The 26,127-nt window shown below is 42.2% G+C and overlaps 1 protein-coding gene across 2 annotated transcripts; it reads right to left on the bottom strand.

Moving 5' to 3' along the window:
- Window positions 1-231: 231 nt before the first annotated feature.
- Window positions 232-25,209, bottom strand: LOC108666125. 2 transcript variants are annotated; one of them, XM_018152942.2, is made up of 7 exons: window positions 24,872-25,209; window positions 19,368-19,482; window positions 12,581-12,691; window positions 7,118-7,255; window positions 6,380-6,477; window positions 3,359-3,521; window positions 232-2,140 (listed from the first exon to the last, which is right to left on the bottom strand). In XM_018152942.2, exons 1-7 carry the CDS (start codon window positions 24,995-24,997, stop codon window positions 2,037-2,039), a joined length of 855 nt encoding a protein of 284 aa, XP_018008431.1. In that variant the 5' UTR covers window positions 24,998-25,209; the 3' UTR covers window positions 232-2,036. The 2 variants fall into 2 exon arrangements, with proteins under 2 accessions (XP_018008431.1, XP_018008430.1); XM_018152941.2 differs by lacking the exon at window positions 3,359-3,521 and adding an exon at window positions 4,637-4,802 and having other exon boundaries at window positions 24,872-25,207.
- Window positions 25,210-26,127: the final 918 nt, after the last annotated feature.

Here is a 26,127-nt window from a genome sequence, read left to right as displayed (position 1 = left end):
CTTCATAACATTCGGCCTTATTCTAGGTTTGCTTCGCCACCCGATCGAAATCAGCTCCTGGTCAGAATCTCTTCTCCAAGATTGCGGGCCCGACTTTGGTCGGGCCGGTATTCAAACTTTATTGGGGGTGAGCCAATACGCTTGAGCCTGCACGCGTGAGCCGGCACATGCGAAAAGCTTTTAAAACACTCAACACTACTTAAATGAAATGAAGGGTGTAAAAAACACTGCTTTAAAAAACATTTGTATTTATGATAAACAAGAAAATTTGAAGAAGGCTAACATTTCGCTTCCAAAGCATTCATACAATCATCGTTGAATTGAAAGGCTTACACAAACAATTGAACGAAGACATTATTACGCGAAGAATTGAATAAATTATTCACAGAATTCTATTACAAGTCAGAGATGAGTTTATCGATCAGAAGCATGTCCTGAGAGGGCCTGCCGTACAGCACAGCCGCGTTGATTGCTCGGCACATTGACACCGATGATCTACAACGGCAACAGAAATGAGGATTTGTGTACATCGATTAAATCGCACCGATTACGAACTGCTTCTAACGGAAATCTCCACGCAACAGAAAGAGAAGGTGCTCTGAAAATCATCTTGCTGAGTGAAAGAGCCACAAGCATAGGAAATGTTTTCTAGGGAACGTACACATTTTTGTGCGTTTAGCAGCGCGTCTCAATTAATTTTTACAAGTTAGGCGTGACTAACTTTGAGTGGAAGGGATACCGTCTGTCGCCGCCTAGATAGTTCACTACAGGAGAGACGAAACAACCATAGGACGATAAGAAACTATAGAAAACTTAGTAATTCACTATATCTTAACCTAAATGATAGTGTAGACATAATAAAAAAGTTGGTGTCTGCGGCCACTGAGGGGGATGACGTTCTGTGAGGAATGTAACGCTAGTGAAAGCTTAGACTATACACGCGGCAGGTCGGAAATGGAATGTATTCAGAGGAAATACAGCGCAGTAATTTATGTAACATGTAAAGATGAACCGTGATGGGAAGTAGTGGGGAAATTTATCGTGAGCGCCTCTAAGAGACAGTAACGTTGCACTAAATACAATGTGTACTTTGTACAGAACCTGGCGCATGTTGAGCAGCTCCTCTGTCGCAAACTCTTGAGGGACACAAGACGCGTCCCACGTCCGAAAGTTTACATCAATTATTTATTTAAAGTTGAGTTGAGTTACGTTAAAGTTGAGTTACGTGAGTTGAAACCCTGAACGTGATTGTTTACGTCATTATTATTAAGTACCCAAGAATAAATTATAAACACGCATACGGGGCCGGCGGATTCAGCCTTTTTGATGCCATCCAGTGCGGCAAGAAGAATTGCATTAAAACTTGCAATGTTATGACTCACTTTGGTCTCAACGGGTCCTTATCTCCGCCCATTACTTGACGCTTCTCGAGCACGCAGCTCACCCGTTACAGCTTTAACTGAAATTGTTTTAATTACAGCTAAGAAGCATGGACTGATTTTTGTAGTTACAATCCTATTGATGGAAATGAAGAGAGCCAGTATATTTTAGTAGTGATGAAGGCAGGAACGCACATGGAAGCCTTATCACATATTCGGTTATTAAAAATGTTCATTAAAAGAGTTTGTGATGCTGAGAGACACAACTGATCGGGATATGGAGGAGCTTTGTAAGGGATACACCAGAAGGCGGCACCCGACCATCCTCTACACTCTACTTCAAAAATGTTTTTAGTTAGCGCCCTTTGGTCTGTTAGTTAGATAAAACTTTATGAATTCAACTATCCCATCAGTAAACATTTCATATTTAAAACGTACCAAACGACAAAAACAATTATTCAATACAGCAAATGGTGAGAAATTGATATTGAAACAATGAGAGCCTTGAGCTGCAGCAGAGACTACCATGCTGCCATGAGTGGTGCTGCGGTCAGTAGTTGCCACTACCATGACTGCTGCAGCGGTCAGTAGTTGCCACTACCATGACTGCTGTAGCGGTCAGTAGTCGGCACAGCAATGCCCTGCGTGGTACGGCCATCAGTAGTTGTAGTGACCGTACTGGGGGGACGTGGCGTACTGGTACGCGGCCGGTGGGGGGTACCCGTACCCGTAGGTGGGGTACTGCTGCTTCTGCGGGTACACTGCCAACACATCATCACATTAGCGGGAAATTTATGATGAAACGCTAAAAAGTTCCTTATAGTTCTGCCTTACGAAACTAATATTTCAGAGTGCTAGGAGAATAACTTCTAATAATTTGCTCTATCAACTTCTGGCTAGCCCATACGCTCGTTAATATCTTGATGAATTTGATCAGTTAAGTTATGCAGGGTTAAAATAAAAGAAATTTCTAATATCGAAGCGTTAATTTTACTGATAATGAGATCGTCATATGAATAAAACGTTCAAAAAATAGAGAAGTGAGATAAGTTCCATTTGGTGTAAACCATCAGGAGTGATCATGTCAACGATTATTGATTCTAAGACATGAGAATGACAGAGTTCACAACTAAGATTCTAGATTGAAATATAAGTTTGTCTGCTGCACTCAACTCGACTCTATTTCAAACGGGTGAAGGACGCTGCAGGCTTAAGTGATCTAATGTGCAACAGTTTGCTGGTCAGGATGAGCGATCATGAAACGCTACTGGGGTTTCCTATTAATCTCTTTGATTAGTATTCGCAACTGAATATAAACCTTGAACTTGACACTCAGTTGCGCTCCAAACGATACATCCGCTTAACATTCAGACGTGAATCTAGTTTGAAAAGCGGACAAGTGAAATGGGGACGGACACCCTGGGCCTGGCATCCATCGAGCACTCGATCACGTTGCTCAATGCTCCAATATTTAACTCAATGGATGTGAAATAGATACGTGTTTTACATAGGCGAATAATTCTATGCATAATTAATATGCAGACACAAACGAACATATGGGCTGACTCTGAAGTGAACAAAAATGATATTATTTCGATTGCACAACAATATATTCAAATATTGCGAGGATTAAGTACAAAAAAAATACGATAAATTAAACTGTTAGTCAGAACTCAACACATAAATCTCCAGACAAATGCAACAATAATACAAAGATTTGATGATTAAGCATTAAAATTAAACCATATATTAAAAAAAGCTAGTGTTAGTTGAAGCACACCAACACGCTAGTGATCAGGTTAATAACCTCGTGTGATCGTGTGATGGTTAATCGGTTAATCAAGTAGTTACTGAAGCATGAGAACAAAGGTCTCTACGTGCAGTTAGCTAACCATCTACTGGCTGCAGTGAGCTTATATACTTAGAGAAATGTTCGAGCTAAAGTAGGAGTTAATGTGTAGACGCGTGTGAAGCTTTACCCGGCATGATATAGGCCATGTTCTTATCCTCGAGTTCACCCTCGCTACGTAAGCAAACCGAGGCCCCAAAGAAGAGGAGGGTCGAAATCAGTGCCCAGCCAACACCAATCCAGGCGAGGAAGTACGACCAGTCGTACACGCTGATCGTCCCGGACACCAATAGCTGTAAAAATATTATCACCAGCGCAGTGAGCCTCAGTTAGTGGCTATCATTGAGGACAATATCACTACAGCGCAGTGAGCCTCAGTTGGTGACTGTCATAGATAAGAAAAAGCGCTGCACGTCTGGCCGACTGCCCTCCTGAGCGCGAGAGGCTACAAGAGGCGACAGATGTACGTAGCTCCCAGGCTCATTGGTTAGTTAGGTACAATTAAAGGAGTTACCTCGCTTTACAGCGCGCGTGTGAATTGAAGGTTATATGAAAGATGTGAAAAATAAGTAAGCTAGAGTAAAATTTTGCTACGAACGCATAATCATACCAACGGTCTCGTGAACAGCGATTAAATCAAGAGAGGCTACAACGTTTGTGTTTCAGTCGTAGAGTCGTAAGTATAAGGCTATAAGGTCTTGGACAGAAGCCTTATTTTGAGCAAAAGTCATCAGTTTTCAAAATTTGAGAATATAATAAACGAAGGTTTAGGATATGAAATAATTCATTTATGATATAGGATGTGACACGTAACCCAAAGCTTAAATAATTATATAAAGAAGAGATGGTCACATCAGAGAATAATGAGCAGAATAATAAATGCAAGTTATAGTACAACTTCGATGTGATTAATCGCGGTCACCATGAGTCACACCTCGCATTATTGAGCGAGGTTAGAGAACCTCACAAGTTGCTGGTCAAAAGACGTTTGAGGTTCAGGGGCTAAACCCACGGAATTGAACCATTAGTGAAGAGTCATCTAAAGGCAATTGATTATATAAGAAATGAAGGATAATCTGTGGGCATAACCGATGTAATTAAAAATACTTCCGATAAAATTCCCTGCACAGTTTACACTACACAGACCACACTATATATACACACACGCACTTCAAGATGTTAGTTATTGCCATGCAGTGACAGCTAACATAGTGCATGCCTGTACAAAATTTGTTAGAAAGCATTAAATATAATATTATGTAGCTGTGGAGGAGCAGGCTCGTAGCTGTGTTCGTGGAGCCCAGTGAGAAAGAGAATTATTTTGTGCGATTACTGGCGTGGCGTAAGAAGCACGAGGTACATGTACTGGGCACAGTAGCACAATGTACTGTATGTGTTTGCTCAGTACCTGGCATCATGTACTGCATCTGTTTGCTCTGTTCCTTGCGGTACTCAGACTGCATGCACTGGGACGCTCCTAGGAAGAGGCAGAATGACAGCAATGCCATGCCTGAGCCCACCCACGCCAGCATGTACGACCAGTCGTACCAAATATGCGTAGAATTCTCCAGCATCTGACGTTACATAATTATTAGTGCAAATTAATCATATTTTATAGGTGCAGGAGTTAGAGTGTCGCCTCGTCCAACACAGCAGAAGAGTGGGTATTTTTATACGCAAAAATATAAGCGCTACAGTAGTACTTTATAATGAATTGACGCATAAATTACTTTATTGCATCATCAAGAACTATAATGAGTATGAATATATGCTACGAAGGAATCATTACGATCAGTTGAAGAACTACATGAACGAACGAATTCGTTGCTTCTTCGTGAATGGAGGATTTGGGCTATTTCATCAGCTTCTTTTACTAAAAGGTTGATAAATTAATCAATTAGGTCAGAAGTCTCAATAAAAAATAACATGCATATTCTAGATGTTCTAAGGGGAAGGCAACAGGAACTGATGAAGAGTGCTTCTTTGAAGGAGAGATGAAGGAGAGATAGGATTGCGTCAAAAATAAACGAATAGATAATGTTGAGCTCTGCAGGAAAATGAACGGAAATCAAATGGCGAGCTTGAAAACTATTCTCGAGATACGTAGCGCAGAACAGCCTGCACATGCCGAGATGGCGCCGGCAATCTATTACTGTAGAGGTGAAGTTAGTTTCGTCTAAGGTCCCGTCTAAACACGAGGACCACAAGCGATCACAAGAAGCATGGCAAATAAAAGACAAGGTTTGGTGAGTATAAAGTTGCTGCAGCAGGGACGAGCTTCAGCAAGGACCAATTCATAAGACATGGTCTTGTTTACAAAGGCAACTTGTGGCTGTCTTAGGAATGCTGTACATAAATTTGCATTCCCGTTTTACAATTATGTGATTAAAATAAGAATATGTAGACGTGCTCCGGCTTGTCAAGAAGGCGTAGAACTTGTACGCCACAACTGCACCTGGGGACGACTGTCTCGATCTGTGGGAGAACTGCTACCTGCGACGTCGTCGATTCCGTCCACTGACGCGACGTTCCCAAGCCGCTTATTTATTTATTAGAATTAAAACACCTTGAAATAAAACTTAAAGTATTGGCCGAGGTCACAGCTGAAAGTATTGGCCGAGGTCTTCATATTACATCGTTTTAATTGTTGCTACTCAAAAGTAATGGCTTAACGCTCGTGTGTTGTCAGAACGAGCTGGCGCTTAAAAAAATAAAAAAGGCACACATATTGCATGATTGCACAGAGCAGCAAATGAATTTAGCTTCACTTATAGAACTGATGGCTGTAAGTGTGCATATAAGTGTGGCTAAGGAGCATGTAAGTGTGGCTAAGGAGCATGTAAGTGTAGCTAAGGAGCATGTAAGTGTGGCTAAGGCGCATGTAAGTGTAGCTAAGGAGCATGTAAATGTGGCTAAGGCGCATGTAAGTGTAGCTAAGGAGCATGTAAGTGTGGCTAAGCAGCATGTAAGTGTGGCTAAGGCGCATGTAAGTGTAGCTAAGGTAGCATGTAAGTGTGGCTAAGGAGCATGTAAGTGTGGCTAAGGCGCATGTAAGTGTGGCTAAGCAGCATGTAAGTGTGGCTAAGCAGCATGTAAGTGTGGCTAAGGCGCATGTAAGTGTGGCTAAGCACACGTAACTATATTAACTCACATCGTCCCAGGAGCCTCGGAAGGGCGCCGTCCTGATGCGCTCCTCCTCGTAGTACTCGACGCCGTGCCACAGCCCCATGCCCCCCGCCGCGAACAGGCCTGGGGACCACGAGCTGTTGTACTGCACTGCTACTGCACTGCTACTGTACTGCACTGCTACTGCACTGCTACTGTACTGCACTGCTGCACTGCTACACTACTGCACTGCTGCACTACTGCACTGCTGCACTACTGCACCACTACACTACCTACCGAACATTACACTACTGCACCACTATTATAGTTACTGCGCCAAACTTGTCTGGGAGACAAGTCAACCCTATCTACAATTTTCAAATATGCACTCAAAATAAATAAAATCTAATATTCAATTACAGTTGAGCAGAGACAAGTCAACCATATCTACAATTTTCACTTATACACTCAAAATAAATAAAGTCTAATATTCAATTACAGTTGAGCAGACATTTCCCGAATTGAAAATATCGAAATAGGTTCAAGTTTTCGCAAATTGAGTACAAAGTGCACCTAAAGTAGTAATGCTGGTAGCATCTGTGTAAGTTTATCGCAAAACGAATGTCACATTACAGCAATCGCCGCTCAGCCACGAATATCATTTGTTTTCGTAACAAAGAAACAATCAATTGTCAGAAAATATTTAGAAACATTGGTTATTCAATATATTTCATAAAACGTAAGAAATTCCTTTACAACTTCGTTATGGTGTAATGCCACTCACAGGACAGGAGCATGAGGATGGCGGTGGATGCGACGTTGCCAGGGGAGCGGCGCCAGCAGCCCGCCACGCCCGTGAAGAACGCCACAAACACGAAGAAGAACGATACGATGAACAGTGCGATCATCGACCTCGCCATGTCTGCACATGAGTGATCAAATGTTACCAGGGATTAACCTAACAAACATTAAAGTCTCCAATAATGATGGTAATCAACGTGGCTTTAGATTATCTTATCACAAACACGAAGAAGAACGATACGATGAACATTGCGATCATCGACCTCGCCATGTCTGCACATGAGTGATCAATCGTTACCAGGGATTAACCTAAAAAACATTAAAGTCTCCAATAATGATGGTAATCAACGTGGCTTTAGATTATCTTATCTAAACAGCATGGGAGAGGTTCGAAAGCAAATTGCAAGCGCCGTGAAGCGAGTTCACCACCTCACTGTGGGGGCCACGGCGATATATACGACTGCGTGATCTCCAGCAGATAGGGCGAGGCTTCGGCCTCAGCCTGGGACACGTTTCTCTGAAGTATATCAGCGAGGAATCTCATGGATGTCTAAGCAGTCTTTCTCGAAATAAAAAATACTATTCACATTGTACAGTGCCACATCCTTTCATCTAAAATGAATTTCCTGTAATGACAAATTTAAAATTCAGTACTTTGCGAGTACAGCATTTTATTGAGCCATTCCTGCTGTACAGGAGCAAACGGTCTGTAAGATCAACCTTCACGTAATGCGGATTAATGTTGAGCATTTCTCCACCATGACAAGTGTTGAGGCCATTTGCAAGGGGCAGCGAAAAAGCTAGTCGAGGCCCCCAAACTTTATTCAAATTGTTCCAAGTTGTGGAAGATTATTTTAGTATTGCTAGAGGTTTTCTCATTTATTAAAGCTTTGACTAAATTTTGTGATCTTTCGCCTCAAGAGAATATTACATTAAGTTCAGTAGAATGCAACGAAAAACACGCGATAGGATAATAGTTATCCAGTTACTACTTTTACTGTCTACGAGAAATTATAAAAAAATGAGACTTTCACTAACTCATGACTCAAGAGGTGTTTGTGATATAACAACATAAGAACGGTGACAGACGATATTCTTCAACCGAGCAATTCACGAATTCGATGAGAAGCTCATAAGTTAAGCTCGATTGTGATACTGGCATCAATCGCTGAGTGAAGCTCAGTGCATGCAGTGAAGAAACTAAAATTGCTCTTTGAAATTTCAAGCATTGAAGTAACGCGCAGAAAAATGCGACCCCGTAACAGCATCGTGCAGACTTTGAAAATTGATTCCAGGTTGTCAAGTTGGCCTCTTATTGTCCATCGCTTGCACCTCTAGTTAATTCAACAAAAGAACGACTCAAGTCCAATTTTTTTTCAAATTATCCATTATTTACATCAGTAGTTCAACAAAAGAACGACTCAAGTGAATTTTTTTAAATTATCCATTATTTGCACCAGTAGTTCAACAAAAGAACAATTCAAGTCCAAATTTTTCTCAAATTATCCATTATTTGCGCCAGTAGTTCAACAAAAGAACAATTCAAGTTCAATTTTTCTTTCAAATTATCCATTATTTGCACCAGTAATTAAAAAAAAGAACGACTAAAGTCCAAATTTTTCTCAAATTATCCATTATTTGCATCAGTAGGTCAACAAACGGACGATTCAAGACCAGGTTGTACTCGTTCTATCATTAAGTTGAACAAGTAGACGAACAAAAGGAATGCTCGCCACAACGCTCGTAGGCCTGCCGCGTGTTCTGAATAACCTGAATATGGAACTGGTGTGCGATTTACACGAGGCGCACAAGCTTATCAACCAACAGAAACAAATCTAGCAAATAAGGTGGGGCCCGCTATAATGTTGCTCTGAGAGCTCGCGACGATAACGACGAATTTGCGACTGCACAATAAAGGCCAATTGTTGTAGAAATACGACGTGGAAAAAAATTCAGTAAATTCTACACATACAGCAAGTTGTATTCTTATAGTCTCGTTTGTACCCATGCCATAGCTGACAAGTAAGCGACGATTATAACCTCTAAGTTCTGCAGGAACCGAACCAAGCCTATGTCCGCGGCTGTAGCAGCGGCCGCCACTTATATTCTTGAGGTCACAGACCTCGGCAGCTATACAAGAGATAGCGTCTCCACCGCTGTCTTGGCTCACTAGCGATGAAAAACACGGCCTCCGTGGCGCTCTCTTGCACGATCAAGTTGGCTGTTCCTGGTACACAAGTTCGGCTGGTATGTCCACTCACCTGCCTACACCTGCTCAGGTGGTATGTCCACTCACCTGCCTACACCTGCTCAGGTGGTATGTCCACTCTCGATCAGAGAAATGCGGGACTAACATACACCGATCAGAGAAATGCGGGACTAACATACACCGATCAGAGAAATGCGGGACTAACATACACCGATCTAGACGTACAAGGAAGCGATCAAGAAGCGCTAAGAGACGGCCTTTCAAACGACCTAGAAGCGGAGCACCGGCCGCTATGGCGGCTACAGTAGAAAGTGTCGTCCAGAGGTGGCAGGCGAGACTGGGTGTATTCGACTCGTCTCCTGCTACTTTTAGAGAATTCAAAATTGCGATGGTTTCTCCCGGATAGAAAATTACATAGTAATAAATAAAAATTTAGCTCCGGCAATTTCAATTATTAATCAGAAATACAATAGATAGGGAAAGCTAAACATGAATATTTTTGCGTTAAATGTAGACCACTATCTATGCAACAAAGTTCAGGTTATTCATCGTGGTGTCCATGGGTAACCACTGTAACTCATCGCATGTAAGCGATGGACAAGTGATCTTCAATTTTTTTTTCAACCACTAAGAAGTTGAATGCAGAATGGGGTTTCTGAGGGCTTCGACCATTTGTTCAGTTCTCTACTAGAAGATCGATCAGGTCTAAATTACCTAAATTTTACACTTTAGATACGATAACCTCTACGCTATACTCCGAATAAAAGGATTTATGCTTTGATCAGAATCGGAGTAATGTTTATGACTTCAACGTAATTTTTCGTTGTCTCCTCAAGTTTTCCGAAGAGAAATATTGAGCAAATTACGTTATTTTTAGTTAAGTGGAGGTATGCCACTCGCATTTCAGGATCGTTCCGGGACGAGCAACAAACTGTTGTAAGCTTTATAACCCTTCCAACACGATTAAACTATAGTGTAAAGTGGGCAAAAATTGTTATCTTCACAAGCAATGCTTATAGAACAGAACTATTGCCTCTACCAACGAAGTAAATTTACCGACACTTGGCGTTTAATTAAAAATTTTCTTGGAATGTTGGCCTGAAGTCTCCCTCAGCACTGAAGGTTGCCCCCGAAGTCTCCCTCAGCACTGAAGGTTGCCCCCGAAGTCTCCCTCAGCATTGAAGGTTTCCTTCGTCTTACTCAGCACGTTGTCTCTCGCAATTTTCGGATTAAAATACGCGCACGTCATTATTCTACAGAATTAAAACCCCAAAACAATTCATACGTCAGTTCTGTATTCTGTTTTTCTGACCGCGAAGTGAAGTTAGATTTTTGTATTTTACTGATTGGGTGGCGTGAGGTCTTTATTATTTGTTAGTTAGAATTGTTCGAAAACTTGTCGTATCCTTCATCAGTGGTTAATTTAATTAATCAGTGACCAACACACAAAAGCCCGGGTTGAACAGACGCTAAATGCTTTATTTCAACTCGTTTGAACCTCGTAAAATCGAACGATCCACAGGAGTAAACTTCATATAATAAGTTAATTGAGTGGAAGCTTCTATACAGGCTTGTAATGTTCATCAGTGCAGTGGTGGCAAGCTTCACACGGTGGATATCAGTGCAGCGGTGGGGTCACCGCATGCTTCACACGGTGGATATCAGTGCAGCGGTGGGGTCACCGCATGCTTCACACGGTGGATATCCAGCGGCACGAGCACCGCCACGCAGGAAGCAACAGTGCTTCAACTTTTTGCTGAACTGAGGGGCAGGCGCCGAACCTGTTCGTTACGTTACTTTCGGCATAAACCTTTGGAGCAGCCCAGTCCCTTGCTGCAGTACTTCACTTTCTGACAGTAACCACCTGTACCAACCCAGTCCCTTGCTGCAGTACTTCACTTTCTGACAGTAACCACCTGTACCAACCCAGTTCATTGCTGCAGTACTTCACTTTCTGACAGTAACCACCTGTACCAACCCAGTTCATTGCTGCAGTACTTCACTTTCTGACAGTAACCACCTGTACCAACCCAGTTCATTGCTGCAGTACTTCACTTTCTGACAGTAACCACCTGTACCAACCCAGTTCATTGCTGCAGTACTTCACTTTCTGACAGTAACCACCTGTACCAACCCAGTTCATTGCTGCAGTACTTCACTTTCTGACAGTAACCACCTGTACCAACCCAGTTCATTGCTGCAGTACTTTCAAGCAAAGCTCCCTTCTTGCTCAATGCAGCGAGGTCGATCGTGGAGAAGAGGTTAGAATCGCGCTACGTTTTGTTGGTTGAGGAAGACCGTTCATGGCAAGACTGCCACACTGCAGGCATGCGCCTTACGAGTGATGAGCTTATACATTCAAGTCACAGTACAGGTGTTGTATGTTGTACATAAGTACAACAGGAGCAAAGTAGCACACAAGACTGCCGCTATTTGGTGACATTATAGCAGCAGTAGATATTGAGATGAGTGTGGTACAGGGATTGACTTAGACGAGAATTCAACCGATATTTTTCGAACAATTGAAATTTGAATGGCAATTGGAATCTTAACGATATGCAATTTTGGTCCCAAAGATTAATTATTAATAAGAGTTACCATAATATCATGTAATAGGCCTTTAATAACTGTATGCTGAACAGGCTATCGGTGCACAAGACGCTTAGAGACATTGATGTTATCATAGCCACAACGCTTAACTTGGCAGCTTATAGTGAAATTATGCAATTCTGAACTCACATGTTGAGTCATACGATGAAAAACAATTGCAAACATATATACTCATTATTACTAATAGAAAACTCTTTATTACACTGTTAATAAGATATATTTTTCTATTTGAGGGATGCGAGTTTTGTGTTAACAGGAGCAGAAAATACATATAAACGAAAAATAAGGAGATCTTACGGATGTGCCTGCCATCCGAGAACTGTGATAAACATGAACCCAAACTTTAAATCAATAAATCGGAGAGGAGCTTCATTATAAGCAGGCAAGTAGTTGCATTTAGATATAAAATATCCTCAACCTAATAAGCTCTTATAGTGAAAAATCAGAAGTAGAAATTAAGTAATTCATATATTCACACTAGCTTGCAAATTCTATTAAGAAAACGTAAATTGAGCGTTTTCTCAATAATAGCGACGTCATAACTACCTAACGTCATTTGGTTTGCAACAAAATAAGCCATACGGAAAACTGACGAGCTTAACACGTCTTATGAGTTTCTCTACTCACGTAGTCTTGCCATCTCGTCGTCGCTGAAGCTCGTGACGTCGCTGTCCTCGTCGAAGATGTGGTAGTCGATGTTCTGGCACTGCGTCTCCACGGGCGACAGGTACAGTCGCTCTGCGCAGGTAAGAGGTACATTATACGATTACTTTGGTACCAGGCGACAGACGTACAGTCGCTCTGCGCAGGTAAGACGTACATTATACGATTACTTTGGTACCAGGCGACAGGTACAGTCGCTCTGCGTAGGTAAGAGGCACATTATAAGATCACTTTGGTATCAGGCGACAGACGTACAGTCGCTCTGCGCAGGTAAGAGGCACATTATAAGATTACTTTGGTACCAGGCGACAGGTACAGTCGCTCTGCGCAGGTAAGAGGCACATTATAAGATCACTTTGGTATCAGGCGACAGACGTACAGTCGCTCTGCGCAGGTAAGAGGCACATTATAAGATTAGTTTGGTACCAGGCGACAGGTACAGTCGCTCTGCGCAGGTAAGAGGCACATTATAAGATCACTTTGGTACCAGGCGACAGGTACAGTACCTCCGCACAAGCAAAGGCACACTCTGTACGATTACTTAAGCAACAAGCGACTGGTAATCACTCTGCACAGGACCTGCGCAACATCCGTCTTACAATAAGGAAATTAACATTTTATTCTCTTGTATACGAGTTTTTGGAAGCAAAATGTCGATTAAACTTTTGCGCTGAACATCACGACGTTATAAAAAATTTGAAACACTCAATGTACGTACCTAATTAGTGGAAAATAAATCAACGAAAAAGAATGTAAAACGAGAATAAGTCAATAAAACGCATCTATCTCTTAGCTGAAGACAACTTCAAATATGACACCTGAAAGGAAATAATCTTATAAAATATTTCGACTCCAGACTCCAGTAACACACCGCGCTGTGTTCGAAATGTGCCATTGGACACAAGCAACTTCCGTTGTTGTGCGCAGAAGTGAGGGTGAAAGTGACTGCGGTAGATGAGGCGCGCTCAACAGACGCTCGCTGCCACAGAATGTGCACTTTCTCGAAAGAAACTGCACCAGCAGCGAGTGCACTGCACCAGTAGCGAGTACACTGCACCAGCAGCGAGTGCACTGCACCAGCAGCGAGTGCACTGCACCAACAGCTAGTGCACTGCACCAGCAGCGAGTGCACTGCACCAGCAGCGAGTGCACTGCACCAACAGCGAGTGCACTGCACTAACAGCCAGTGCAGCGATTGAGGCCAAGAAATAAAGGATCATATGAATTTAATTAGTAATAGTCCATTCAAATATGATATGCACTAATGGATACAAAATTTGCAACGCTTTTTGCCTCTCATCCGAGATAAGCAAGACTCAGCTATACGTCTACACTCAACAACGCTCATAATTTAGTGCAGGTTTTCTATACCTTAACTCTATGAATTCATTCACTCAACCATTACGCAAAAGATATAAAAATTTTGGAAGCGTCAGGTCTGCCGCTTCCGAATTAGTTCACACACAGCGTAGAAGTTAATGCAAGGTCACTACCTCATTGAAGACGCAACTCTATAATTCATCTTCATTCTACGCCTATTCGATTGAGAAAATATAACTTCCTTGACATGATTGATGCTTCCTCAAGATTATACGAGTAATTTCAATTGTTATTCGTGTAGCATTGTGCCCAACTCTTACTGTTATTCAGCAAGCATTTGGCGGGCAGGAACGCTCGGCAGTCATCAATGAGACACGTTCAACACTGAATGTTACGCGTCATAAATGAGACACGTTCAAGTTTCAACACTGAATATTACGCGTCATAATTGAGACACGTTTAACACTGAATGTTACGTGTCATAAATGAGACACGTTCAACACTGAATGTTACGTGTCATAAATGAGACACGTTGAACACTGAATGTTACGTGTCATAAATGAGACACGTTGAACACTGAATGTTACGCGTCATAAATGAGACACGTTCAACACTGAAGGTTATGCGTCATTTCTGCAGCGACGTGAGGCACAGCAGTTCTAGTCTCAGCGGCGCGCGAGGTCGAGCTATTATTTCACTGCCCACACTCCGCCAAGGCAAGCCGTTCTAGAAGCGGCGGCGGCCACCTTGAATGCGTTCCACATTTATTAAAAGTCCTTGTGGAACAATCTATGTAATAATTACAATTATTGAAATTTCAATAAAAGATAGAGGCATACAAGCAAAGGTAGTTCGTTAGTATGGCGCCCCATTCCTCGGAATGCCGTATTAAGGGTAAGGTATTGCAGGTTAACGAGATCGCTATCATTAGGTGGTAAGACAAGGCTGGTACGCCATGGCCGCAGGACGGAAGGCAGGTATACACGTCGGCTGGTCACAGGAATGTGGGTAGCCCTGAGGAGGGGGGAGGAGGAGCAAGGGAGGAGAGAGATTGTGGGGGCTGAAGGGCAAAGGACGAAGCAGGAAAGGTGGGTAAGGTTTAGGGAGGTGGAGAGTCGCAAAGATGAAGCACCTGTGAGTTGGGCGAGCTATCAAAGGCAGAGCTGCGTCACGGTTTACAAAGATCGAGGTTAAAGCGAGCAGCAAGAGAGCGACGCTGACGACTCACGGTCCGTAATGAGGTGGCCTCCATGGAAAAGTCCGAACAGAGCAAGAACGTTCCTAGTCACAGTGCTGCTCTATAAATGGCTTGAGCAATAGCGCCTTTCAAGAAAACTACCAAGAACTCTTGAAAAAAGTTGCTTCTTTTTATGAATAGAAATAGAACTCACTTAGCGCGTCAGCTCTCGTTTCATAAAGACAAGTCCATTATAGTTCAATTCGAAATAATGTACGCAACTACTTAAGAAAATCATCACTCTCAATTGTTAAGCAAGATGATTAGTATTCTCGGTGACACGTCAGAAGCAAACCTATTCCTTGAAATCATTGCATTAGGCCGGGTTTTGACATACAAGGCACATTAATTGAAGTTAGTAGAACAAAGGTTCAGACTTGGACTAGTTGAAACTTGCCTGTTATTAATTTCAGAAAAAAGCAACGAATATATAATCATGAGTGTTTATGGCGGCAAAAAATCTAATAACTGGGTTCGTTGGCCTGTTGATGAATGCCAGGCAGTCGCGCTCTCACGAAGTACAGAGTAAAATTAAAACAATTGTGGCAGGTTTGCAATGACGGCCAAGGGGTTGAAAAATCAGACTTCACCGAATAACATTAAACCTAAATTTGTTATATCTTACAGGCTTGGGAGGCTGTTTTCCAGTCATTTAAAAAATTAATGCCCTCGGTTAGTATTATTTATTTCCAAATTTTATTGTTTAGAGAGTTGAAGACATCCTTCGACCAGCTCATACATCAATGGTAGACATGAACATGATTACGTACCTTAGATGGGAACATAGCGAGCGTGTACGAGGGTACAGAGAAAAGGATGTCACCCTACATAGCATGGGTGAGGTAGCAGGCAACTGATGTCACCCTACATAGCATGGGTGAGGNAGTGGCATGACAGGAACTGGCAGATAGTGGCATGACAGGAACTGGCAGATAGTGGCATGACAGGAACTGGCAGATAGTGGCATGACAGGAACTGGCAGATAGTGGCATGACAGGAACTGGCAGATAGTGGCATGACAGGAACTGGCAGATAGTGGCATGACAGGAACTGCGGCATGACTCAAAGCAGAGTAGTTCTCATTCTAAGAATGCGTGATGAAATAGATGACCACGTAGCATCTTTCAGTCAAGCACAATCAAAACTCATTCAATTAAATGTTAAAGTACAAAATGTATGCTGCTCGCTTGTCGGTGATAACGACACATAAGAACGCTACATTCGGTGCATGGAAATAAATTTCAAACGTGCCTTGCATGTGTATGCTTTGTTAGCGTGCAACGGACATGCGACGCTCAGCGGAAGGCACATGCGGTAGTAACAATGGGACGTGGAGCCCTCACAACAGCAGACAATGCATTGTATTATATCATATTATCAATGAAACGAGGTATTATGTTCACACAGAAATAGTGCGGTAATAAGTATAGTAAAGTCATGCAATTACACGAATAATGTCACAAGACTTTTATTAAGATCTCTTCACTATTCTGGTAAAGGAAAGGCTTTATTTAAAATGCTAGTCTCGCCAAATCGCAGTAAGGTTTTAAATAGGTTGAGCATAATTATTGTCTGTGAATTTACAGTTTGAAACGAAAAGAACTAAGCATGATAGGAAGTAATGTGTCTACATTCGAAAAACAAGGTTTTTAAGACTGCCGAGCTCAGCTGGCATATCGTATAATCGGCCGACCAACTGTGTCTGGGTAGCGCACGACAGCGTCGGAGTCTCCCGCAGTGGAATGTTTTACGAGTGAATGGGCATTTTTATAAAAAAAATAATATTGGAAAGTAAAAGGGCACGAAAAATCTGAAAATATTGAAGATGCAAAAAGGGAAAATTGGCGATAATGGAGTGCCTACTACTAGAGGCAAGATTGGCTGCTTGGAGAGATTATAATGTGACGTCACTCAATCATTACAACGTATACATGACCTCTAATCTTCCGCAAAGCAGGTATTGAAAATTAGTGCGAAAACCCAAAGTAATTCTGTTCATCGAGGGTAATTTACAATAAGCCGCATTTACTTCCTTTAGTGCTAGTCTTCTAAATCAGAAAAAAACCTGAAATTCATAGAAGGTTCTCGTCGAAGGGAAGGTAACGTGAACTCGGAAATCGAAAACATGGTGGTGTAAAATAACGCTAAGAATGGCATGTATAATTTGGTATAAAATGATCAACGTGATAATATCGGCGTACTAACCTGGATGATAGCGTGAAAAAATGTAGGTGAGTTTTGCTTGAGGCCCGATTTTTTTAGAGATCGGGTTTAAGACCCGAAACCAGTTGTTAAAATTCTGATCTGATTGGCAAGGAGGCGAGGTGGTCAAGAATCGGCTACAGGAAAACATGGCCGAATTTAAAGCTGACATAACTAATATTATAATAACATATTACAGAATTGCTGCAAGAGAAGCCACGTGTGGACGTGATCGTCGATGACGGTTCTGCTGCTGAGCCGACTGCCTGTGTTGCAGGTCACTTGCAGTTCTTGAAAACCAAGTTCTTTAGGTTTTTGGTGGGACCCAGCATTGAGAAACAAGTGGCGAACGTCGAATAAAAAGTGCCGAATGTTTCGAACGGGATTTAGTCGGCATTATTGAAACCATCCGTTAATTTAAAGAGCAATGACACAATGAGAATAATGTAGAAACATCTAATTACTTTCCGTGTTCTAAGAAATTACCTTCTTCAATTATCTTTCCATCCCAAATCAGTGATAAGACTTCACGCTTAGTCTTCGTGGTCTCAAGGTCTCAAAATTATGTTCAGTCAGAACATGTTATCTTATGCTATTGTGATGAGCAAGTATCGCACGGTAGCACCACATGGAGGAGTCAGCTCACCACACAATAGTGCTATTGTGATGAGCAAGCATCGCACGGTAGCGCCACATGCAAGGAGTCACAGCTCACCACACAATAGTGCTATTGTGATGAGCAAGTATCGCACGGTAGCACCACATGGAGGAGTCACAGCTCACCACACAATAGTGCTATTGTGATGAGCAAGTATCGCACGGTAGCGCCGAGTGCAGAAACTAGGCCAAGTCTTGCTTGCCATGGACTCGAGCGGCGGCAGTTCGCGCTGCGGTCACGACGCGAACCATCGAGGCGGATACGCAGCTCAGGAATGCCTCTTGTCTTTGATCGTCAGTTGCCGCTGTCCTCACTATTAACTCCTGCAGAGTTAGTAGGGCTTGCCTGCCTAGCGGAACTACTTCGCAGACCACAGGCAGCCACTACTCGCGCTAGCACGGACAACAGGCAATGAATTCGTAGTAGGTAACGATATAATGAAATGGTCACAAATGCATGATTGTTCCAACACTTTTGCATTCCAACTGTGTGATTTGCAAGAATGGTAAAGCATAAAAAGCAGCTACAGTACCGAAGCACAAATTCCTGCAATTTTTGATTAAAGAGCAGATATAAATTATGTGCCAGAAACGAAAATATGTCTCAGCATGTCTTGACCTCTCTTACGGTGAGCGCTGAAGGCCTGCATTACAGTCTGAGAGTTGATATTGGGTATCGAGCATCATCAATTCTAGAAGAGAAAACTCAAGGGATGTCAATCTGTAGTTAACGACCTATCGTCACAGACATCAACTGAACCAACGGAAATGCCCACGCAAACCACGATTGTTGAAAAGCTTTATTCCTAACGCGGTTTCAGCAATGACCACAGCATGCAACTAACAGACTAAGACATCCAAAACATAACTCGCACGACAAAAAAAACATCCCATCCGACAATGAGCTGACATGCAACCTTTGCAGTGGATTTGTAGTAAATTACGGCCATCCGGTCGCTTATTTAACTTGATGTAAGGCTTATAGCGGGGCTCGGCATAATCTTCTCAGTGGTCTCACGACAAAGCACAATACATTTGTTCGAGCTCCATTCATTTGGTCTTTGATTTCCAAGCGCCTCGATAGTTATAGTCATCACGCGGGGCAAGACAAGGTTGCTCGCGAAGCAGCATTGCGTGCACCACGAAGGCCTTGACAATATTGTACAGCAGTGGTTCCCAGCTGTCGGCAATATAACCCACTGGGTAACATTTTTGGGACGAAGTGGTGGGGGCGAGTGTGTTAATTTATACATAAATGTTGATAATTTTTGCGATAGGGTCTAATGTAATCACCGTTCTACAGCATAGTATGAGTTTTTATTTGTATTATCTCACCTCCATTGGGTAATTCCTCGGGGTAGCACACTCGGAAGAGGCCCTTAGTGCGAGTGTAGTAGAGGCCGACATTCAAGAAATTGTCGGGCGTAATACTAGAGCCCACGAGTTGCTTCTGAAAAAAACAAACAAACAAAACCGCGATTAGTTTGGAGGCCTGACACCGGCATAAAATTAAAAAGGACTCACTGTTACAAAATGTGAGCGTAGTGAGGAAAAAGACTATTTAGGCAAAGCGCTAATAATCAGTTTATACAGACTCGGGTATGTCATACTTTCGATGCAATTCTTCATGCAAGTCGTTAATAAAAAAATCAATAATTACGCATATACATTAGAAATGAACACAGCACAGCCATATTTTTGGTACGTTGTATCTTGAACTTTTTAACTCCTCTTAGTAATTTTTTAATGAGCATTTATTTTCTTAAACCAACGAATCTTCTAAGAAAACGTTATCATGAGCATATTTGATTTATTAACATACCTATTTATATTAATCAACACACTGATGAAATTTATTTTAATAATACCACCACGAGATTCATTCTCCTCGGTTTCAGCATCTCAACAAGGAAGTAACACGTTTGAAACATGCAAGTCATTCTCAGGACGCACGAGAATTTCCTAAATTTTCTGACATCCGGGCGCGTGCGGGACCAACTAACTCCTTTCCTATTACAAGAACCGCTTCTGAGCTAAACGTTCCTCAAATCTGTACAATCTGAACAATTTGTACCTGTAATTTGTACATTCTCTACGGAGATCATTCTCTGCGCTCTAGACTTGAGCAGGTGAGGAGCAGAGTTGGTGGTTGCACAAGCGTACCAGATAACATTGAGACGGAGCAAGCATATGAGAACAGCAGCGCGGCCTTGCCCGCACGTCAAGGCATTTGGAGGAGCGACAGCCGCTGGAATGCTTGCGCAACTGCCGCTAGTTAGTTGCGGCGAGACACGTGCCAGTGCCAAGGAGGTTGTCACAACGTTTCACTTAGCTATTATTTTGGTTAAAAACTCTGGAAATATCCCCTAAGCGATCGGTTTACTCTCAAGTTCTCACGCAAATCAGGAGAAGGTCTTAACAATTTCATACGTTCAAAAAAACGAGCGAAGGCGTCCAAGTGAGGCAGTCACGTGGGAGGTGAGATTGCCAGCGACCCTTGCAGCCACTCGCTCCGTCTGTTGCACACATCTTATTGTGTGGCGAGTGGCGTGCGCACTCTAGTGGCGAGTGGCGTGTACAAGACGGTGGTGAGTTGCGTGTACACGACGGTGGTGAGTTGCGTGTACACGCTGGAGGCGCAGCGTGTACACGCTGGTGGCGCAGCGTGTACACGCTGGTGGCGCAGCGTGTACACGCTGGTGGCGCAGCGTGTACACGCTGGTGGCGCAGCGTGTACACGCTGGTGGCGCGGCGTGTACACGCTGGTGGCGCAGCGTGTACACGCTGGTGGCGCGGCGTGTACACGCTGGTGGCTCGTGTACAGGCCGCCGCGGGAAGTATTGGCGCGCGCAGAGGAACGTTAGGCGCAGCGGCGCAGGCATTGTCGGGGCCGCGCACCGCCGAACGCAGCCGCTGCGAGCGTCAGCTCGAGTGCGTCAAGTCCTAACCTATAAAGTTGCACTCTTATAACGTCTTCCATTACCATTTATAACTCGATTATAAAAACATTCAAAGAAATGTATGGTTACATGTTCATTTAATATAAGCACGGAACTGCTGACGCAGTTTTTAAGAGGTGCTGAATCATGATGAAACTTCAATTTACGACCTGACTTGAGTTGTTTCAATATTTAATCTCGAGTTGTATTGAAGATCAACTCATAATCATGTTGTCATGAACGACGATCATAAAAGAGGAAATGCTTTACGACAACTTGCCATCTACATCAGCAGCGCAACGTCCAGCATGGCAGGAAATGCCGATTGCTTCAACAATTATTTATGTCGGGACCTTTTAATTCACATGGAAACAAATGCATGCTGGATAGTGACATCATTTTCCCCAAACTTTAGCTGCGGATCTCTTCTCAAGTTCTCAGATTTTACTAGCATATTGAACTCTGGCGTCCCATGCCAGCGCCTTGACTTCGCGGAAACGTTGGCACGGCGAGCATACATAAATACCATCTTCTATTCAGTGTATGCGGATTTACTCAACAAATTATTCTGGGAATTACAAAACTATGAAAAGATTATAATCAGTATTAAACTTGCTCATAATTTCCAAAAATGGTGACTGTGATGGCGCTCCGCATTAAAGATGTATTTCGAGAGTTTAACCATCTTTCGTAGTTTTCCTAAAAAATGTGTCATTTTTAATAGAAAACATCTATATTAACTATAAGGGGCATGTTTGTCCGAAAACCTTCATGGAAACAAACAGTAAATGGAACTACGATAACACGAGCTCTTCTTCCAAGCTCAAAGGACAATGCTGGGCACTGATAATTTCTGAACGTACGAGCGTCAGAAATAAAGTTACAATAAAATGAATGGATTACGGATATCCAAATAAGTAATTATACAAACAAAGTTGAACTCTTTGTAAGTTTGAGTTGATATAATGAAGCAATCACGTCACGCGTGCACGACTCATGCACGGTTAAGAGGTGACGCGCTCTAACAGAATACCGATGACGCCATCACACAAAAACGGACAGGAGATGCCTTGCTTGCATACTTAGTGATGAAATCAACACATCAACTAAGCCGCTGCACTGATGACTATTTAAGCCACAGCAAGAGGAATGATCAAAGCCACAGCAAGAGGGATGATCTAAGCCACAGCAAGAGGGATGATCTAAGCCACAGCAAGAGGTATGATCTAAGCCACAGCAAGAGGGATGATCTAAGCCACAGCAAGAGGGATGATCTAAGACCCCGTAATGATGATGATTCAAGACGGTGGAGGTATGATGAGCTCATCATACCTCCACCGTCTTGAATGATCATCCCGGCCTATACCGTGCGGAAGACGACGCAGCATCACATTATTCCGAGCAACATGGGAGCTCCACATGCATTGCTCCGCTCCGTTCAAAACATTCCACATGAAGTATCTTGTATACACGGATGCCAACATCCTGGCAAAACCACCTGACGTAGACCCAACATTTATGGGATAGATCATCTTGAAGATTGAGAGCTCGCGGCCTCATTTATACCTCTGTACGAACAATAATGATTGCTGTCCACGAGCTTTGAACATGGAAAATAATCAAACTTCCGCCCACGGTAACATTGAAAGATTTTTTCTGTCATACTATACCAACCCATAGAGGTTTTGGCAAGTTGCAGCATCTTTCTGTTATCATATTTGGAATTCACGCTTCGAGGATGTTTACAACGCGTACCCAAGGCATGCAATTTCTAAATTTTACTTTCGTACTCAATACGCAAATGAACTAAGATAAATCACATTGTACCATTATTTCACTTGCATAAACTTTTGTCAACTTATTAAATTATGCGTGCCGATTGTTCCTATTAGTTTTATAGCATGACGTTCAACATTCACAAGGGGAAGCCAAACAGATGGCATCATTCCCATCTCAAAAATAATAACAGCCGAACTATATTGACAATTTTTCCTAAGTTTTCATCAATGTTTTCTATATTAAAATTATTTTGATGAAACATTATCAAGAGATAAGAATTTTATACTGGAAGAAACACAAAATAAGAGTCAACTTGAAGTAGGATACTCGAGCCGAAATGACCGTAAACATAAATGGGAGACTGCGCACCATAATGGCCACCGCTGGTGATGGGCACAACTTACGCGTATAGGTATACGCAATGCCAGGTGAGGCTGCGACGTGTGAGGTGTTGGTGATAGAAAAGAAGATAATTGATGGATGTACACCAGGTTACCGAGGCAAGAAACGGCGCTGATACCCTCTACTGCCGTATCTCACTCTCCGGGAGCATAACTTTCAACTTAAATTATACGTAAACTATTGAGTGTAGCAACCTGAGGACGTTTGTACGCATCAGAGAACATTTTAAAGTAACTTTCAACTTAAATTATACGTAAACTATTGAGTGTAGCAATCTCATGAGGACGTTTGCATGCAACAGAGAACATTTTAAAGTTGTCGTACGCGGCGGCAACCATCAGTGCAAGTCATTTGCGCTCACTATAACGAATCCTTTTTGGGAACTATAGGCTTGTGACAATATTGCTCCGATTACGGTACTCATGTCAGGCGGTAGAGGGTTAAGGTTAGGTTAGCTATAATGATTCACTGGAGGTTAATATAAGTACGGCAGAAGACATCCTCACATTAAATTAATTTCACCATCTGCGCCAACGATTCACCCGGGAAGCTCCTTACCTCGAAAGCTAAATAACTAAAAGAAGTACCAAAAATAAAGCCCCCTATTTTGAAATTAAGTACCTATATTGCACAGTTAATATGACAAATGCCGCAACCAGTCATAAACTGCCTAAGTTTCTTCATCCCTTGTGATACAAACAAAATATTTTGAACAAAAACTCTAAGATCATATGTGTGATGTTTTCGACTGTCGCCACTTCGACTGTCCAAGGTCCCAACTAAGAATTTAAAAGCGATGATTTCCTGAGAATTCATCATATTTTCGTCAAGAAAGGTAAATTTTTATGTTCAGAAGGAGATTACGCGAATAAAAAAAGGAAAGCGGAATTTGGAGATGTCATAGTTACTAAGCTTCCAGAATCCTCCGTGCGTAAGAGGCGTCCATTCTCAACATTTCAAAGCTGACGAAGTTGTCAGCTTTGAAAAAAATATGAAAATGTTCACAGTCTTATTCTTGATTTGCTAATAGAAATTTCAAAGCCCGCTGTAAATGAATGGGTCACCATGCATTAACTACAACATGATCGAAGCTCCTGGGACAGACTTGACTTTTACATATTTGAGATTGTACGAGAACACTGATTGTTTGCAGGAATAGCCGAGACTGCAACGCGCGCCAGGAAGCGATCCTCAAGACAATGTCAGTTATGTCACGATTCTTTCAATTCTCTAGCCTTTTCTGTCCAGACGCTGTGTTGAAACTGACGACTTTCTACTGCCCAGACGACCATTATTTTGATCATCATTAACGCGTCGGACTAAGAAAATATGAACAGAAAAAAGTACGGTGATCACGTATAAAGCCTAAAGGTAATACGAACTAAGGACTGCTTCTACCGACTGTCACCGAATGCAGTGTAGGAGGTATACATTCTAGGAAATGCACAAAATGTTTAGAAGTTTAAGTACTTTATTGCGCTTTACTTGACTAGTTTTTTCTTCAATGCATTATTTCTAACCCAGACTGGGGCGGAGCGGAAAAAAGACGATGGTGAATGCTGCAGACTGCAAAGGCCTCGGGCAGTCGGGCTATACGTACATAAATACGTATGGCAGGTGTAAAGAAAACGCATAAAAAGAGAACAGAAAGAATCAAATAAGAGATGCAGAGTTAAACATTATAGACGAATGATATAAGATTAAAATGGATTATTTTACCTCGATTTCAACTCTGTTGACTTTTATGTATTGCCAGTTGTCGGTGCCGAAGGCGATGGCCAGAAGGGCAACTGACACCACAGCGCATATCGTGGCTAATGACAGAGTAATGGCGGAACACGGCATTTCAGTGGTTGGAGCTCTTCTTCGATCAATATCACACCGTCACAACACTTTTCGCCTATGTAACCAAGCAGGAGAAACAGTAGACTAGACTATTTTTCAGTTAAGTAGCGGAAAATTGCTGAAAAATCTCATGGGTAACCTCTGCGCCACTTCCTACGACCTCTCACAACACAGGTTGTCGCCGCACTGGACTGGACTGCGAGCGGCGGTCGAGGCTCAACGCACAGCACAAAAAAGCGCTCAGGTATGCGCACCTTCTCAGGGCCTTGCCGGAGCTTGCCTCCAAGTAACTGTCAATTTAAAACTGTATTGTAATGAAGGAATAATAGAAAACAACCTAATGAAAAGCTCCTTGCTGGCGGCAGGAACCTCATGCATTAAGAGAGATTCTTTTAGAGCAAATATTTATTTCTTTCTCTGGTAGGTAGGCTAGGTCGGTTAAAGAGGAAACTGAATAAATAATTATAAATGTCATAATTGAATAAATGTACATTAATTAAATTAATTGTATAATAGTCTTTAGAAAACAGGATATAAATCAGTTCAGATGAGTCACCTTACATAATTTAGAATCAATTTCACATTAACCAAAAAGAAAGCCTAAAATTTAACGGAATTTTCTTGCTAAACGTGTCAATAGATGAATTCCTTCTTTGCTATAGACAGGTGTCAGCACAGCGATTGACGAGCGTCGAATTACGATTTATTTTTTAAAAGTTATCAAATTTAAACATGGTTTTGTACGTTTCTAGTAACGGGACCAGTGATGATAGGATCACGAAATTTCGATTCATACTTGTTTCATGAAATTTTTTAAATCACATTCTCAACGATTAAGAATGGAAGTACGAAGCTCTCAGTAACCTCACAAATGTGGGGATCAAAGCTAAATAAGTGCCAAAAATAAACCACCCTATTTTGAAATTAAGCATTGCACAGTTAATATGACAAATGCCGCAACCAGTCATAAACTGCCTGTTTCTTCATCCCTGTGATTCAAAACAAAATATTTGAAACAAAAATTCGGAGATCATGTGTACGATGCCGCCCGCCATCTACAGTGTGAGGTTGTCGTGAATTCTATAGGCCCTTCGCTCGAGAATGTTAGCCACCGTTCCTACCGACGGTAA

The sequence above is a fragment of the Hyalella azteca genome, unplaced genomic scaffold (assembly GCF_000764305.2).
Source record: "Hyalella azteca isolate HAZT.00-mixed unplaced genomic scaffold, Hazt_2.0.2 contig9100, whole genome shotgun sequence".
Classification (NCBI taxonomy): Eukaryota; Metazoa; Arthropoda; class Malacostraca; order Amphipoda; family Hyalellidae; genus Hyalella; species Hyalella azteca.
Note: the sequence above shows the minus strand (reverse complement) of the source record. Positions and strands in the feature narration are given on the sequence as shown.

Excerpts from the sequence above, each read along its gene's own strand:
- LOC108666125 (XM_018152941.2), bottom strand. The coding sequence starts at position 24,997 with ATGCCGTGTTCCGCCATTACTCTGTCATTAGCCACGATATGCGCTGTG. Across the intron at positions 19,483-24,871 it reads TCAACAGAGTTGAAATCGAG|AAGCAACTCGTGGGCTCTAG; the intron begins GTAAAATAATCC and ends TGTTTTTTTCAG. Across the intron at positions 6,478-7,117 it reads CATCCTCATGCTCCTGTCCT|GCCTGTTCGCGGCGGGGGGC; the intron begins GTGAGTGGCATT and ends CGTGGTCCCCAG.